This window comes from Mustela lutreola, chromosome 2, assembly GCF_030435805.1.
Source record: "Mustela lutreola isolate mMusLut2 chromosome 2, mMusLut2.pri, whole genome shotgun sequence".
Lineage (NCBI taxonomy): Eukaryota > Metazoa > Chordata > Mammalia > Carnivora > Mustelidae > Mustela > Mustela lutreola.
In genome coordinates, this window is record NC_081291.1 from 143,503,630 (window position 1) to 143,522,199 (window position 18,570).

Consider the following 18,570-nt stretch of genomic DNA (forward strand, 5'->3'; position numbering starts at 1 on the left):
TAAACTCAAAATGGATGAAGGACCTAAATGTGAGATAGGAATCCATCAAAATCCAAAAGGAGAACATGGGCAGCAACCCCTTTGCTTCTGCAACAGCAACTTCTTGCTTGACACGTCTCTAAAGGTAAGGGAAGCAAAGACAAAAATGAACTATTGGGACTTCATGAAGATAAAAAGCTTCTGTACAGCAAAGGAAACAGTCAACAAAACTAAAAGGCAATCTATGGAATGGGAGAAGATATTTGCAAATGACATATCAGATACAGGGTTAGTATCCAAGATCTGTAAAGAACTTATCAAACTCAACATCCCAAAATCATATAATCCAGTCAAGAAATGGGCAGCAGACATGAACAGTCATTTCTCCAAAGAAGATTTACAAATGGCCAACAGACACATGAGAAAACACTCTACATCATTTAGCATCAGGGAAATACAAATCAAAACCACAATGAGACACCTCATACCAGTCAGAATGGCTAAAATTAACAAGTCAGGAAACAACAAATGTTGGCAAGGATGCAGAGAAAGGGGAACCTTCTTACACTGTTGGTGGGAATGCAAACTGGTACAGCCACTCTGGAAAACAATATGGAGGTTCCTCAAGATGTCAAAAATAGAGTCACCCTAAGACTTAGCAATTACACTAATGTTTTTTAGCTATTTATATCAAAGATACAAATGTAATGATCTGAAGGGCCACCTATATCCCAATGTTTATAGCAGCAATGTCCACAATAGCTAAACTGTGGAAAGAACTGAGATGTCCATCAACAGATGAATGGATAAAGAAGTTGTGGACATACAATGGAATACTACTCAGCCATCAGAAAAGATTAATACCATTTACACTGATGTGGATGGAGCTGGAGGGTATTATACCATAATAAGCAAAATAAGTCAATCAGAGAAAGACAGTTACCATATCATTTCACTCATATGTGGAAGGGAGGGAAATCTGAATGGGAAGTCATCAGAGAGGGAGACAAACCATGAAAGACTCTTGACTCCAAGAAACAGAGGGCTGCTATAGAGGAGGTGGTTGCAGGGATGGGAAAACTGGGTGAAGGGCATTAAGGAGGGCACATGATGTGATGAGCACTGGGTGTTATATGCAACTGATGAATTATTGAAATCTACATCTGAAATTAATGATGTACTACATGTTGAATTTAATTTAAAAAAAAGAAAGATGCACGTGTGCGCGCGTGCGCACGCACACACACACACACACACACACACACACCAAAGAAGAAGAAGGGAGATGAGGAGGAGGAGGAAGAGGAGGAGGCGGAGGAGTCACGGTCAATATGATTACACTCATATGTGGGATTTAAGAAACAAAACAAATGAAAAAAAAGAGAAAAAAAGTAAGAGACAAACCAAGAAACATTCTCTTAATTATAAAGAACAAACTCATGGTTATTAGAGGGGAGGGCAGGTGGTGTTGGGTGAAATAGGTGAGGGGCTTAAGGAGTGCACTTGTGATGGGCACTGGGTAATGTATGGAATTGCTCAATTATTATACTGTACATATGAAACTGATATTACATTGCATGTTCACTACACTGAAATTAAAGCAAAAAACTTAGAAAAAAAGAAGTCATGGTCAAAATCCAAGTTGGGGGGAACAAGAGAACCTGTATTTTCTTCCCTAAAAATCCCTCCCTAATGTTGAAAGGATGATGTTTTAAGAAGGATGATGACCCCCTTATTAGGGTCTTGGAAGAATAGACAAATTACTATGGGAATCTGGACAAAGGAGACATGCTTCAAGTTGGAGGGAGGGGTAAGGGAGAAAAGTAATGGAGGAAGTGAGGACAGAGCCAAACAAGCTCCTCATAAGTCAAAGCTTTGGCAATTTCCTGGGGCCAATTCTCCATTTAACTGCACTTATCTCTCCTCAAAGTCTGATCTGGAAACAGCAATCTTCTAAGTCTCACCTCTTACTAGTATGATCCAATGGCACCTACCCTTGCTAAGAGCCTGCCCCTGTGACAGGACCTAGCATCCTCAAGAGCACAGAGCTTTTTTCTCCAAGGCATAATGAAGAGTCACCTTGGAGCCATACTCTCAAACCATAGTAACATGGGATTGGCAGGGCTGCTTTGGGAGCCAGGCTGGGGAATGACTGCTTCCCTCATGCAGTTGGCCTCCAGGTCTCCAACTCCAACAAGAACAACTTTGCTTTTACCTATCTGAGGAGAGATAGATCCTCTGCTTCAAAACTATTTGAAAAACACTGTCCTACAATATATCTTCATCTGAAACTTGGCAGACATCAGCAGAGGTCTAATTGATATTCAAAACCAGGACTTTTGAGAGAAAGAGGCATCCCCTCTGAAGGTCCATCCAAGGGTTTGCAATCATACCACCCATCTTGTGACAAAGAGGCAAAGACAGATTTTTTTAAATGAAACAGTTCAAACCTATGTTTTTTAATGAAATAGCATCTAGCCTATATTCAGACATCACCACCCTGTCACCACTCGGGATCAGGGAGAGCATAGAGAAGAAAATGAGAGAATGTGAAGAGACAGAGGGAGAAGGTGGCTCCTTCTTATGGAAGACAGATTCAGGTGGATGAGAAGCCATGAGTTCTCTTGAAAAGGTGGTGAGATTCTTCTCAGGCTATACTTCCAAAGAATGATGGGGTGGCCTGTCCCGTGTTCCTAGTCCGTGTAAACCCAGAAGAGTTCATTCCTCTTCTGCCCGAACCCTGCATAGAGAGTGCATAGAGAGTGCACAGAGAGTCTATGTGAACTATGTGGCTCTCCACAGAAAGGAGTCATTTCCTTGAAAATTGCTTTATTAATCAAATTAGCTGATAAACTAGGACAGTAACTACTACATGGACACAGACCTTTGGATTATAGAAAAATGAAATCACAGGGACATCATGTCCATGCAAAAACACTCTCACTCTGTGAAGTATGAGTTTGGGCTGGAGCAGGGACAACGGTTCTTTACCAATGATAAGGATATTTTTTTCCCCATTCTTAGCACCCTTGTCCTTCTGAATGCCTTTTGCTCCCTTTCCTGGATATTTAAAACTCTAAGCATTTGTCAAGGAAACGCACAGGTGCCACCAGCTGATTTAGCTAAGCACCAGCATCTCTTACAGAGGTTTGAATGATAATTGCTCTGACCAAGAATGATACTTCCCATCACAGAGCAGGTTGTAAAAGTTACAGATCCAACCCCATACGCAGGGAAAACTTCTCCCTTTTGTTAATCTTTCACAGAATAAATGATGGTATTGGAAGGTTAGAGAACAACCGGTAATTTATCTTGGACCACAATGATTAAAAAACAGCCGTCACTTCAAGAACTTGCTTGGTTTCATGAACTGCTTTATTAACCATTTGCAGAGACCACATGATTCAGATTTAGAATCATGGAAAACAAGAATCAAGGAATCAAGGAAAACAAGAGCTTTGAAGCCCAGGCAGCTCTTAAAAAAAAAAAAAAAAAAAAAAAAAACCTACTCTTAATTTATCAATTCCCTTAAGTAGAGCCCCCTTTCTTCATTAGGAGCTGCTAAGTCACCTACCTATTCCAAGCCAAAGATATTTCTACTGAGAGCACATGGCTAGGCGCTTCCACAGGTGAGCTGGACTATCTTCTAGGCAACCTTTCGAGCAAAGAGAACATAGACAATATAAAGCTCGAAAAATGAAGGCAGTCCAAGAAGACAGCTCCCTGCATTCATTTTTCTGTTCCTTTTTCTAGATAGCATGGGCTTTGTCCTTTCGATCCTTCTTTCTCTAAAAACAACAACCCTGGACTTCCGCACAGTGCCCTGATTGAATGACATTGCGACCAGCAAGTACCTGTAAGCCATGCCCGTCTCTGCTCTGGTGGTTTCCTGCAAGGAGATTCCATGGACACGTAAGAACTTCTCCAGAAACTTCCGTTCTGCTGCTCCGCTAGGCCTTGCCGGCCAGCAGGCTGCCTGGGGCGGAGGCTTGGTCACTGCTAGATGCCGTCTACATTTCAGAGCCGATTCACTGGATTTGGGGAGACCCAGCTTGGGGCTGGGGATGTCTGCACAGGCAGGTTTATACAGATGCATGTTTCAGAAACCCAAGGAAGCAGAGCTCATTTCACAGTCTTTAGCTCTGAGACTGGCTGTATCTTGCTATGATTAACTTGGGTTATCTGGCTTTGGTGCGTCCCTAAAAGGGATCAGCTCGTTTTCCTTAGATGCCCCTTCTTATTTGTGTGTGTGTGTGTGTGTGTGAGCGCAGACTCGTGAGATCCTGGCAGAGCTGCTGGTTACATGTCTCTGTTGAGGCCTTTGTTTAAAAAAAAGAGAGAGAGAGAGAGAAAGAAAAAGGGGGAAAAAGAAAAAGAAAAAGTCCCTGACAAAGTCCAATCACTTTTCTTGTCCCTGCGAAGTTCCCAGAGTCAAACTTCAGCAACTATGGATTGGCCCTGGGGAAAAAAATATGGGCACTCTTTCCCATGTCTTTCTATTTAGGTAAAAGGAAATATTTTGGTGGGATGTAAGCCAAATATTCTGTTCTCATAAGGATCATAAGGCCTTGCAGATGATTCATGAGTATGTAATGAGACCTTTCTAAATTATTAAGTATTTCATAATCAAATCATTTATTCTACTAGCAACATGATTCATTTGGGTAGGAGGTCCATTAACCTTGTTCTTTTCAATATGTCACTAACAAGTGATAGGAAATATCAATAAGATGGTTGTATAAAGCGAAGAGCCTACACAAATATGCCCAACTGATTTTTGACAAAGATGTAAGAGCAATTCAATAGAAGGATAAGCTTTTCAACAAATGATACTAGAGGAATTGGACATTTACAAGCAAAAAAAAAAAAATAAAAACAAATGAACCCTTCACTTAACTTCATATTTATACAAAAAAAATCAAAATGTATTTTTGATTATTTGTGTGTGTGTGTGTGTGTGTGTGTGTGTGTGAGCAGACTCATGAGTTCCTGGCAGAGCTGCTGGTTATATGTCTCTGTTGAGGCCTTTGTTTAAAAAAAAAAAAAAAAAGAGAGAGAAAGAGAGAAAGAAAAAGGGAAAAAAGAAAAAGAAAAAGTCCCTGACAAAGTCCAATCACTTTTCTTGTCCCTGCAAGGTTCCCAGAGTCAAACTTCAGCAACTATGGATTGGACTAAAATATAAAATTATAAAACTTCCAGGACAAATCACAGGAGAAAGTCTTCAGGACCTAGGGATAAGTGAAGAGTTCTTAGACCAGACACCAAAACCACAATCCATAACAGGAAAAATTCATAAATTGGTATCATCAACATCCAAACTTTTTCTCCATGAAAGACCCTATAAAGAGGATTTTTAAAAAATCTAATTAGGCACTAGGAAGAAATATTTGCAAACCACATATCCAACAAAGGGCTTCTATCTAGAATATATAAAGAACTCTAAAAACTCAATAATAAAGACATCAATACTCCAATTAGTTGGTGGACAAAAACAGTAACAGACATTTCACTGAAGAAAATATGCAAATGGCAAACAAACACATGTGAATATGTTCAGCATCATTAACCATTAGGGAGATGCAAATTAAACCCATGACATATTCCTACACACCTATCAGATTAGCTAAATAAAAATGCCAATAACACCACATGCTGGCAAGGATCCAGAGAAACTGGATTGCTCACACATCACTTGTAGAAACATACACTGGAAAAGAGCACGGCAATTCCTTTTAAAAACCAAACAGACCAAACCTACCATATGACACAGCAATTGTACTCTTGGATATTTCCCCCAGAAAAACGAAATCTATGTTCACACCAAAAAACCATACACAGATGCTTGTAACAGGTTTATTCATAACTGCCAAAAACTGGAGACAACCCACATTTTCTACAATAGCTGAAGAGTTAAACTGTGCTATAGCCACCCTATAGACCACTATTCAGCAATAAAAAGGAATGAACAACTGGAATGGATCTCAAGGGAATTGTGCTGAGTGGAAAAAAGCCAAATTACACATGTCAGATAGGACTTGCTTTCTCTCTCTTCCCCCCATCGCACCACAGACACTCCTTCCCAGCTTCCCAATTTTTCTGTCAAGCCATCATTCTTTATCTTGTTTTCTAATTGCTGAATGTAGGTCTTATCTTGCCAACTTTTTAATAAAGCCCTTGAGAGCAAAAAAAAGTCATCAATTATATGATTGCATTTATATCATGTCTTGACTTGACAGAGTTATAGAGATGGATCACCAATTAATGGTTGCCAGGGGCTAGAGAAGAGGAGAGATGAAGGTAGCTCTGTCTATAAAAGGACAGAAGGGGGCACCTGGGTGGCTCAGTGGATTAAGCCTCTGCCTTCAACTCGGGTCATGATCTCAGGGTCCTGGAATTGAGCCCCACATGGGGCTCTCTGCTCAGCAGGGAGCCTGTTTCCCCCTCTCTCTCTGCCTACTTGTAATCTCTGTCTGTCAAATAAATAAATAAAATCTTAAAAAAAAAAAAAAAAAGGGCAGATGGGGGACCGTGGTGCTGGAATTGTTACATATCTTGACTATGGTGATGGCCACACCTACATGTGTGATAACTAACACACACACACACACACACACACTAGTATGCAAGTGGACGCGTGCAAAATCAGTGAAATCTGCATAAGGTCAGTGGCTCGCGTCATCAATTTCCTAATTGTGACATTGAACTATGGTTATAGTTAGATAGGAACTGCAGTTATAGTTACAATGAACTATAATTATAGTAATGAACTACAGTTATAAGATATCATTACTGGGAGTCACTGGGTAAAGGGGTTTATCTGTACTGTTCCTTATAACTGCGTGTGAATTAATAATTATCTCAAAATAAAAAGTCAAAAAAAAAAAAAAAGCAGAGTCTCCTCATATAAGGGTCCCTCCACTTTGTGATTCCAGCTGCAATTCTCCTCCAACTGTGACTCCTGGACATGAATGGTTCATCCAATCCAATAGGCTCCCTACTCCCACCTCACCCATCACCATAGCTTTGCTCATATGACCTCCTCCCTCCCATGTCCTGTGAAAGCTCACCTCCTCCAGGAATTCTTTCCGGACTTCCTAGTCCCATGCATATGATCATTCCTTGAAATTCCTCTTGCAATTCATGTCTAAAGTATTCACTTGACACTTCTAAACTGTTTACAAATATTTGCACAAACTTGATGATCTCTGCCATATTTTTCTGCCAAACTTTACCATTATTATTTTCTATTTGGAATTAACCTTCCTTTTATTTTTTAACTTAAATGAATGTATTTAGTGTTATGAGTTGGATGTTTGTGTCCCCCCGCCCACCAAAAAAATTCATATGTTGACATCTAATCTCCAATGTGATGGTATTTGGAGGTGAGGCCTTTGGAAAATAATTAGATCATGAGAGTAGAGCCTTGATGAATGAGATTAGTACCCTTTTAAAAAAATTTTATTTATTTGGAATGGCAGGCAAGGGAGAAGCAGGCTCCGAACTCCCCGCTGAGCAAGGAGACTGACACGGGGTTTGATCCCAGGATGCTGGGATCATGACCTGAGCTGAAGGCAGCTGCTTAACTGACTGAGCCACCCAGGCACCCAGTCTTTCCATTTTCAACACAACATCCAAAGCTGAGTCTCAAGGGAGAAAGAAGAACTTATAGAGAAAGGGCCAGAAAAGCGAGGAAGGACCCAGCAACAGGGGAGAGTCACAAAGAAACAGGCATTCCCAAGTCAAGTTTTACCTAATGTTCTATCACATACACGAGCCACTAGTTACATCTGATTTTGTGAGCCTTGGAAGTCTCCACCAAGGAAGAAGCAGAGGTGAACTGGAAAAGCAGTCATGGAAAATGAGACATGAGACCTCTTCTAGACATCACTCTCTTTTTCTACTCTCTGAATATGGAGCCAGGTCCAGTAGAGGAGAGAGGGATGAGCAACCTAGGGTTGGTCTTAAACTGAAGTCTCTTCATTAAGTTCCAAAAGTGGATCACTGTCATTAAAGGTCCCACTTTGAAGGTGGGGAGTAGAAACTACATATATATTTTTTTCACGTTTATTTTTTTAAGTACTCTCTATACCCGACATGGGGCTTGAACTTAGACCCCCAAGATCAAGAGTTGCATGCTCTAACTGAAAGAGTTAGCCAGGTGCCCCAAGTAGAAACTATATTTATAAGCAAACTATTGGCTCCCTTGGCCATCGATGCAAATCAAGATCAGTTTTCAACTACATGTACAAGACTAAGAAATGCCTCTGAGCAACAGAGAGCAGCGGTAATGTCTGCTTTGCTCTCTTTCGGTGTCTCAGGAAAAACTGCTGTACACCGTTCAGAATCATTAAGTATTATGCCATCCCAGTGTGGGAAAAGTGACAAGGCCATCTGAGGAAAGAGGTGTTTCTGGTCACATTCTGCTGATGGGGTGCTGAGAGAAGTTACAAATAGAAACCCGCATAGCTCTGGGTGGTGAGCGGGCTTTACCCACACCTGCTCAGCATTCATACATAATGTGTGACCTTGGGCAGGCCTTGACCTCTCTGTCCCCTTAGTTTTCTGTTGGCTCAGATGTAAGTTATCTCTAAGAGTCTTCTAGGTCTGGTGTTCTGTGAGTTTTAAAAATGGCTTGGACTAAACATTCTCAGTGGTGAGGACCTGTCCTGTGTTGACTGGAGAGCCTTGGATTCAATGAATTATTAGCCAGTTCTCTGAGATGTCAGGCCCAAGAATTGCTGCTATTATTTTTGGAACAGACCAACATTTATAGCCAACTTTCCAAATTTTTCTTGGCGGAAAAGATCACCTCTTAAACACTCCATCTTGGATTTGTGGGCACATTACAGTCATCTAAAAATTGTCTTGGCTTGCAATTGAAAACGGAGGCCAGAGCTGGTGGGCGTGGGAGAACAAGGCTGTGTTTCCGCGGCTGGGATGAAGGAGTGCTGGCTCCGTCCACATGAGTTTGGACAGGGCATGCCAGACCACAGATCAGAGCCTGTCTTTCTATTCCAATTATTTATGGGAACTTGGGCTCTTTCTCCGGATCTGGTGTCTGCTCCCTAGGGCTCTGCCAGTGAAGCTGTGACACGTGTCATCACCATCTTCCCTCCACCTTTGCAGAAGGACCTGGGAGTCTAGGCACATGTAGTTGAGGCGGCCACAGTTAAGTATGTGTGTCATATCAATACAACACAATGAAGAAAACATCACCCTGCCCTTGAGGAGCTCCCAGGAGCAGGAGGAGAGAGACTGGCAAAGCTTACAAAGCAGTGCACTATGAGCTACAATGGAGGGAGGCAGGGAGGAGACACCGAAACCCAGTCTTGGGTGGAGTGTTGGAAGCAAGACCAGCAGTGAGGGAGAGGTGGGATGGTGGAGGGAGTCTTTCCAGAAGTTTTCAATCAAGCAAGAAGCTTAATCTTCAATGTCTCTCTGTTCATCATTCATTCGGCCTTTCCTAGGAGCAATCCCCCTCAACTCCTTTTATGCTAAAGTTTTCCTAGGAATAGAAAGCAAGAGCTCCAGTGGGATGGGGGAGAGAGCACTTGTGACAATGTGTAGGATTATAGCGGGGGACAAATGGAAGTCCCATCAAATCAGCCTCAACACTGAAGGCACCACCTCCCCTCAGTCCCAGCCTCTTTTACCTCTTTTCCTTAGCCCTACTCCTTGCACATTATATACTTTTGCATTATAACTTCAAAAACCCCTCCTCAACGTACAATCATATTTCTAATATATACAGAGACATGCACATTATAGACTTGCTCAAGAAATCTGAAGTATACTTATTGGTGACCAGATTGACAGGTCTCTTCCTTGGCCTATAAAGGGCTTGTGGGTAGGACTGGTCGTTGGGATTTCTCTGGCATCCTGTGTTTATCCCACACTGACCACACACTCACACAAAGAAAACATCCTTGAGTTTTGGCATTTGCAGCAAAAGTTCCCCTCATCACTTTGGGTGTGACTATATTGTTCCTTCCACAAAAGATCCCTAAAGATGCCCAAATGAGACATTTGGTCTGAGACTAATGCAAAGGAAATGACCAATGGGACTCTAAAGTACAGAAGTGCACTCTGTGGCCAGAAATATCTTGAAAGATGGCTATTGGGGGCACAGAGTACCTTGGAAAAGAGGTAGGTGAGGAAGAAGGAAGGTGCATGATGGGGTCTTGCCCCCATCACATGGCTTTGTACTCTCTTTTTAAGTAATGTCAGCCATGAAAGGCTTGAAATCAAGATAGTATTGTGGTCACCAGCTGTTGAGTCATTCCTGAAGTAGTATTTCCAGGATGCTAAGAACATGTTCCTCCCTTATCCCCATCTACATTGGCCTGGCTTTGAAGAATTTCCATGGGGTAAGGGTGGAATATAGAGGGAAAGAACATGAGTTATAAAATCAGAAAGACTTGGGTTTGAATCCTACCCCTAACACACACTAGTGGATTGACCATGAGTACTTTCTGAGTCCCAATTAATTCCTCTGGAAAATATGCCTCACCATATTACCTCATGAGATTGTTGTGAAGATCAAAGGAAATAAGGCATTTGGTGTACCTGGCACAGAAGACACAGCCCAAGACATGGTGGTTATTACTTGTCTGCCACATTACACAATCCCATGGTCAGCCATGGACATTGTCATCTATGTGGATAGTGCCCCCCTAGTGTTGCACGGTGGCAGAGCTCTGCAAGGCAGACGGACAGAGAGACAAAGTGAGCAACCCTTTTCAGGGGACTTAGTCCTATGGGTTACAGGACTGCAAAATGATGAGATGGCTTTAAACACGACTTCCTCTTTTCCAAAGAGAAGTGAAGGATTATTTAATGAAGTTGATTTGTTCTTCATTCAGTAAGAAATCCCTCCATCACTTCTTAAGTGTTGACTCAGAAAGCAGACTGGCAGGTTGCAATGACTCCCACACCTCCACGGTCACTGCTCCATGTGGTCTGCCATGGGGCTCCCCCACCGTCTTCCACACATTATCCCTTTGGGGTCTGGAACTTGTCAGAGACAAGCCTGGGAGGCTGGGACTTAAAATCTCAGCTATAAAAGCCAGGCCTGAAAGTGTATAGGTTCAGTTTGTGATACAATGCACCTGCTTTGAGGTCTTCCTGGGATCCTTCTGTCTGAACAAATCTACCTTTTCATCAACCTCTTTGAGGCACCTAACAAAAAAAATCTAAAAAAAATTCAGGATTCTAACTAGAACTCTAAGAAGTCTTAGAAATCAACTGGTTCAATTCTCTTGTTTTACGAGTAAGGAAAGAAACATCCACATAAATTAGGTAACATTTGGAGTCAGTTACCATAAGAACTGGACTGAAGTGCAAGTTTCCAGAAGCCTGGGCTCAGAGGTCAGACAGACAGGTTTAAATCTTTGCACAACAACTTGCTACTGTATGACGTGAGCATCTCTGAGTTTTTAGTTTCTTCTTCAGAGAAAATGGGAGAAACAGTACCACTTCCACAGAGGTAAGTAAGCTAAACCAGTTTATATATTTTAAATCCCTAAATACACCACACTGCCTCATGAAATGTCATTTCACCGTGTAATAACTGTAAATGTTCAATCATTGACCAAAGTTCCAAGGAAGTATGGTTGAAAAAATGATCCACTGGAAAGGCCTCAGTGTGTTCCTGCCATGGAAGACAAATGAATAGTTTCACTTTGCTTACTTTATTTGTGATAGAATGTTCTGTCTGCTGGGAAATTTATAAAATCTCGAGTACCAGAGCCCCATCAACATTTTGAAAAATTGTGCTCTACGTGGTTTGCTTTTCTAAAATCCCTAAGGATTATTCCAAGATAAACTCCAACGTGAAGCAATTTCAGCATTTGGCATTTTCCCAAACAGATTCAAATGCTAGCTCAAATAAAGTAACAACTGCATCTTTCGGAGGTCACCTTTTTAGCAATCTTGCTAAATAGAACAGAAGCAAGAGTAAACAAATAAGACATCACAAAGCCCATGTCCCCAACCTCAATTCATAAACCATTTACTCTTTCTTGGTCATAATTCAAGCAAGACAGAGCCTCTTATTTATTGCTCCTCGGTAGAGTTAAGGTAGCAAATTAGATGAAAAAGCCATTAGAGGCAGGCTTACTGACAGCAATAAGAAAAATTTACAGCAAGGTGGGGATACAGGAGAAGCAATGGAAGGGGGAAATACGGAAGGCAAAATTTAAAAATAAGAGCAAAATGAAGCCTCTAATTTTCAAGGCAAATACTTCTAGATTCCTTAATAGTCCCCAAGGACATTTTAACATAGCACAAGAGCTGACATTTATTAAGATAAACTGGAGTTGTCAAGTTGTTTCTTCAGGTTTAAAAAGTTAAAATAAATCCTTGACACCTAAATTAGGAAGTTTCAGGTACCGGGAAAATCGCTTGAGTGAAAATTTCCATTCTCTGACAATGTCAGGTGAACAAGGCCTAATTGTGACTAACTTCTGCATTTAGAAATACTATCTTGCCCATTCTCACAAGGTTTTTTCCATCGGTAAAATACTTTAGATTTAGATGGTTCAGCTGATGACTAGCCTAAGAAAAGATCAACTTTGTTCTTGAGCCACAGACCACACATCCCTTTCCTCCTGCCTCTTTGATGGCTAGTGGCCCCAACCTCCCCCACATCCTTGTAAAAGTCCTGGTGCACTTCGTGTTTATTTCGTCTTGACATTTCTCTCCCTTGTCTCTCCACCTTCTGGCAGAACTAATCACTCCTTTATTTCCATAGCGCTTCATTCCCCCTTCTCAGATCACACCAATAAAACTGTATTGTGCTCTTGTCGCCCCGAAAGGACTCCAAGGTTATTCAGGGTAAGGACCCTATCTTATGTACCACCCTGCATTCCCAGAATTGAACATAATAGATGATCAAGCCTCTTGAATGAATTTGTTTCATTTTCCAGTTTGACTGTTAGAATCTCTTTCAATATTATATATATAGTTATAAAAGAGTATCCTTGAATTCTGAATATTGACTTCATTGGCTATTCATGTAATTTAAAATACTATAAAAACACTTGTCAACTTGATACTTCTTTGCCATTTCCTTTGGATACTTCCTTTGCCATTTCCTTTGGATGACCGTCTGGAATCTAAAGTATTATAAACAGATTTAAGTATTTAATATTTTGTTCAACAAGCAACTGGTGTTTGGATAGTCACATTGTTCAAATTACGAAGCTTGGAGACAGAAGGAGCTGATCTTTCAAATGCATCCCATTTACAGAATTGTTTACCCTGACTATCAACTCCTTAGTCCTGGAGGTAATTAAATAATTCAACAGCCCTTTTGGACAGTTTGTTTCCTACTAATGCTCACTACTATAATAAAATTTAATATGAAGATTAATTTACAAAATATGCTTTGGGTTTTGATTTTTTTTTACATGAACTTAAACGGGAGATATATATAATAAAGAAAAATGTCTTGAATACAAACCCAAATTCTCTTAACCAATTTTTCCTCCAATTTCTCACCATTCCAGGCCAAAAAAAAAGACATGTATCTTGTTTGAGGCTCTTGTTGAGCTAGGGAAGGAATGCCAGTACACCATAAATGATAGGCCATTTTATTTAATCATGTTACATTCAAAACCATATCATATCCTGCTGCTGGGGAACAGGGTGACTGGCTTGTCTGTCATCAAGAATCCCGTAAGTGCCTTCTTTTTTTTTTTTTTTTTTTTTAGAGGGTTTAATTTCTTTTTTTTTTTTTTTAATTTTTTATTTTTTATAAACATATATTTTTTTTTCTTTTTTTTTTTTTTTTAAAGATTTTATTTATTTATTTGACAGAGAGAGATCACAAGCAGATGGAGAGGCAGGCAGAGAGAGAGAGAGAAGCAGGCTACCTGCTGAGCAGAGAGCCCGATACGGGACTCGATCCCAGGACCCTGAGATCATGACCTGAGCCGAAGGCAGCGGCTTAACCCACTGAGCCACCCAGGCGCCCCAAACATATATTTTTTATATACATATATTTTTATCCCCAGGTCTGTGAATCACCAGGTTTACACACTTCACAGCACTCACCAAATCACATACCCTCCCCAATGTCCATAATCCCACCCCCTTCTCCCCAACCCCCTCCCCCCGGCAACCCTCAGTTTGTTTTGTGAGATTAAGAGTCATTTATGGTTTGTCTCCCTCCCAATCCCATCTTGTTTCATTTATTCTTCTACCCACTTAAGCCTCCATGTTGCATCACCACTTCCTCATATCAGGGAGATCATATGATAGTTGTCTTTCTCTGCTTGACTTATTTCGCTAAGCATGATACGCTCTAGTTCCATCCACGTTGTTGCAAATGGCAAGATTTCATTTCTTTTGATGGCTGCATAGTATTCCATTGTGTATATATACCACATCTTCTTGATCCATTCATCTGTTGATGGACATCTAGGTTCTTTCCATAGTTTGGCTATTGTGGACATTGCTGCTATAAACATTCGGGTGCATGTGTCCCTTTGGATCACTACATTTGTATCTTTAGGGTAAATACCCAATAGTGCAATTGCTGGGTCATAGGGCAGTTCTATTTTCAACATTTTGAGGAACCTCCATGCTGTTTTCCAGAGTGGCTGCACCAGCTTGCATTCCCACCAACAGTGTAGGAGGGTTCCCCTTTCTCCGCATCCTCGCCAGCATCTGTCATTTCCTGACTTGTTGATTTTAGCCATTCTGACTGGTGTGAGGTGATATCTCATTGTGGTTTTGATTTGTATTTCCCTGATGCCGAGTGATATGGAGCACTTTTTCATGTGTCTGTTCGCCATCTGGATGTCTTCTTTGCAGATACAACACATCAATAAAAGTAAGAACAAGAACCATATGATACTCTCAATAGATGCTGAAAAAGCATTTGACAAAGTACAACATCCCTTCCTGATCAAAACTCTTCAAAGTGTAGGGATAGAGGGCACATACCTCAATATCATCAAAGCCATCTATGAAAAACCCACCGCAAATATCATTCTCAATGGAGAAAAACTGAAAGCTTTTCCGCTAAGGTCAGGAACACGGCAGGGATGTCCATTATCACCACTGCTATTCAACATCGTACTAGAGGTCCTAGCCTCAGCAATCAGACAACAAAAGGAAATTAAAGGCATCCAAATCGGCAAAGAAGAAGTCAAATTATCACTCTTCGCAGATGATATGATACTATATGTGGAAAACCCAAAAGACTCCACTCCAAAACTGCTAGAACTTATACAGGAATTCAGTAAAGTGTCAGGATATAAAATCAATGCACAGAAATCAGTTGCATTTCTCTACACCAAGAGCAAGACAGAAGAAAGAGATATTAAGGAGTCAATCCCATTTACAATTGCATCCAAAACCATAAGATACCTAGGAATAAACCTAACCAAAGAGACACAGAATCTATACTCAGAAAACTATAAAGTACTCATGAAAGAAATTGAGGAAGACACAAAGAAATGGAAAAATGTTCCATGCTCCTGGATTGGAAGAATAAATATTGTGAAAATGTCTATGCTACCTAAAGCAATCTACACATTTAATGCAATTCCTATCAAAGTACCATCCATCTTTTTCAAAGAAATGGAACAAATAATTCTAAAATTTATATGGAACCAGAAAAGACCTCGAATAGCCAAAGGGATATTGAAAAAGAAAGCCAACGTTGGTGGCATCACAATTCCGGACTTCAAGCTCTATTACAAAGCTGTCATCATCAAGACAGCATGGTACTGGCACAAAAACAGACACATAGATCAATGGAACAGAATAGAGAGCCCAGAAATAGACCCTCAAATCTATGGTCAACTAATCTTCGACAAAGCAGGAAAGAATGTCCAATGGAAAAAAGACAGCCTTTTCAATAAATGGTGCTGGGAAAATTGGACAGCCACATGCAGAAAAATGAAATTGGACCATTTCCTTACACCACACACAAAAATAGACTCAAAATGGATGAAGGACCTCAATGTACGAAAGGAATCCATCAAAATCCTTGAGGAGAACACGGGCAGCAACCTCTTCGACCTCTGCTGCAGCAACATCTTCCTAGGAACAACGCAAAAGGCAAGGGAAGCAAGGGAAAAAATGAACTACTGGGATTTCATCAAGATCAAAAGCTTTTGCACAGCAAAGGAAACAGTTAACAAAATCAAAAGACAACTGACAGAATGGGAGAAGATATTTGCAAACGACATATCAGATAAAGGACTAGTGTCCAGAATCTATAAAGAACTTAGCAAACTCAACACCCAAAGAACAAATAATCCAATCAAGAAATGGGCAGAAGACATGAACAGACATTTCCGTAAGTGCCTTCTTGAAAAACATGAGTGATAATGACATTGTTTGAATGAACAGACTGTCATGGAAGTTCCTCTTCAGAACACACACCTGACCAGTTCGGCAATAACAGACTACATTAATGAGCTCTCTTGGCTCTCAACAAGTGCTCTCTGACTTTTGTTTCCATGGGTCTGATCCCGCCTCATGAGATAGCTGTGCGTGTCTGTGGCGCCCTGGCCGGTGGCTGTTACCATGGGAAGGGATGACCTGTTGACTCGGGCAATTTTGTCTCACAACCGACTGGGGGAGGCACAAAACACGAGCTGCAGGGATCGCTCCTGGCTCACCCATCCATAGGTGATTCTTCTTAGGGCAATAAGAAAATGTCCGAGAGGTTCAAAATGAGAGCAGAGCCCTCATGGATGAACGTCAGCAAGGCTGTGTTCCAAGTCCCTGCCAAGCTAATATCAGATCACCATCTATAGGCTTCTGAGGGACATTACCCTTCTCAGTAAAACAGGAAAGTTAAGTTCCAAGTAGAAAAGCCAAAGGAGATGGACCCACTGTGTGGCTCTCACCAGCTGAAAAAGGCTTGGTGCATCAGGCATGGAATAAAGAGAATGACATTGAGAGTGAAGAAATGCCTTCATCTCTCCCTGTTTTAGGAAACAGACTCTGCCTTCGCACTCCTCTGCGCTGACTGCGGCTCTGTGGCCTAGTCTCTCTTCCTAGGCATGCATTTGGACTACATTTCCCAGCCTTTCTTGTAGCTCGGAATGGTCATATGACTGAGTGCCAGTCAATATCACTGCTGCCTATGGGTGCCACTTACAGACCTGGCCCATAAAGTACCCTTCACACGAGCCTCCATACCCTCTCCTCTCTATTGGATCAGTGTCCATTCTCAGCCACTGGCCAGCTTAGAAAACAAAAGTGAAGATAACAGAACTTTCATTATCCTGGATATCACCTAATTGGACATTCTTATTCTTGACTGGATTCTCATGAGTAAGAAATAAACTTTCTTGGGACAAGTCCCTGAAGTTTCAGGATTTAGCAGCAAGAGTGACCCTTATTTAATAAAATCAATGGACTTCATTTAGTGAAGGGCATTCACTTACAGCCTAACCGTATAAACATTCAAGAACTCTTCCTGGATTGGGAACCAGAATCGGATATCTGGTCTGGAGCCCAGTTTAATTTCCTGGGGACTAAAGAAATATTTGGCAAGTTTCTGTTTGCAATCAGATTGCAATGTGTGTACCAATGCACACAAAAAACTCCCAGTTTCTTTTGCCTTGGAATGGAGATTTTTTTCTGCCCAACTGGAAGACTTGACACTTGATGACATTTCGTGTAGCTTGAGAGGCTGTCAGGGGAAGGCAGCATTGCTTCAGTTGTCAACTCCAGACATCTGCGAGCGAATGCTTCTCAGAACCATGCTGGGTCCTCCTCCCACAGAGCAAAAGCACCTAACGCAACAGCGAAAATCTCTGGCAACACATTAGCACATGCCATTTAGTGACAACCACAAGCTAAAATTGGAAAGGCCAAGGCAGCTGTGACTGTGAAACGTCTGCTCCCTCTCAGGGCTCGCGTGAGAGGGAGAGGGCCAAAGACTCTGAAATGTAGTTAGAGCCATTGAAGAGAGGATGCCTTGGGCGGGGGGGGGGGGGGGGGGGGGGGTCAACGTCCAGAGCTTCAGCTCTTTTGATGGAAATAATTTCCAGGGAGAGAAGCCTGCATAAATATTGAAATTCACAGTCCACTCTATGACACAGCCCTTTGCTCTCCATGTGAGTGACTTTCCCCCATCCAAGCTGCTCCTGACCTCCCCCTGCCCTTTAGGACCTCAGATAGGGAGGGGAAACTGTGACTCCCACACCCTGCATCTGGGAACCTTATACTGTGATGGAAAGTAAAAGGTAAAATTATGCAAGTGACATCTTGGTGATGATCTATAATCAATCCAAACCAGGGAAAGGGAGTGTTCTGTGGGGTTAAGAGATGACATCTGTGGCCCGACCACCCATGTTCAAGTACTGGCTCTATAACTTCTTTACATCTGACCTAGGGCAGGATCTTTTGTTAGCCTGGGCTTTCTCCCATGAAGTGGAGCTAGCAAAAAGAGCCCAGATTATTGGTAAGGATTAAAATGAATAGTCTAAGGAAAGTGCCCAGTAGATAATAAGGACTCAGTAAGCACTTGCTGATATTAGGTAAACAAGGCAGGTGTCCTGGTCTTTGTCCATGTTCTCAAGAAACCCCCATCCAGGGTCTGGGAAAGACGTATGGCTGTAT

The 18,570-nt window shown here is 41.5% G+C and overlaps 1 protein-coding gene across 3 annotated transcripts in view; it reads right to left on the reverse strand.

Moving 5' to 3' along the window:
* The window catches only part of KCNAB1 (potassium voltage-gated channel subfamily A regulatory beta subunit 1), a 405,336-nt gene that overhangs the window by 376,904 nt on the left and 9,862 nt on the right, over nucleotides 1-18,570 (reverse strand). Inside the window, exon 1 of one of the 3 annotated variants that reach the window (XM_059163684.1) lies at nucleotides 3,834-4,197. The exons of the other annotated variants lie outside the window; for them this stretch is intronic. Coding sequence (XP_059019667.1) covers nucleotides 3,834-4,075 — 242 coding nt within the window. The 5' untranslated portion in view covers nucleotides 4,076-4,197. Of the gene's footprint in view, nucleotides 1-3,833; nucleotides 4,198-18,570 lie in introns of those variants that run through there. 3 annotated transcript variants of the gene reach the window in all.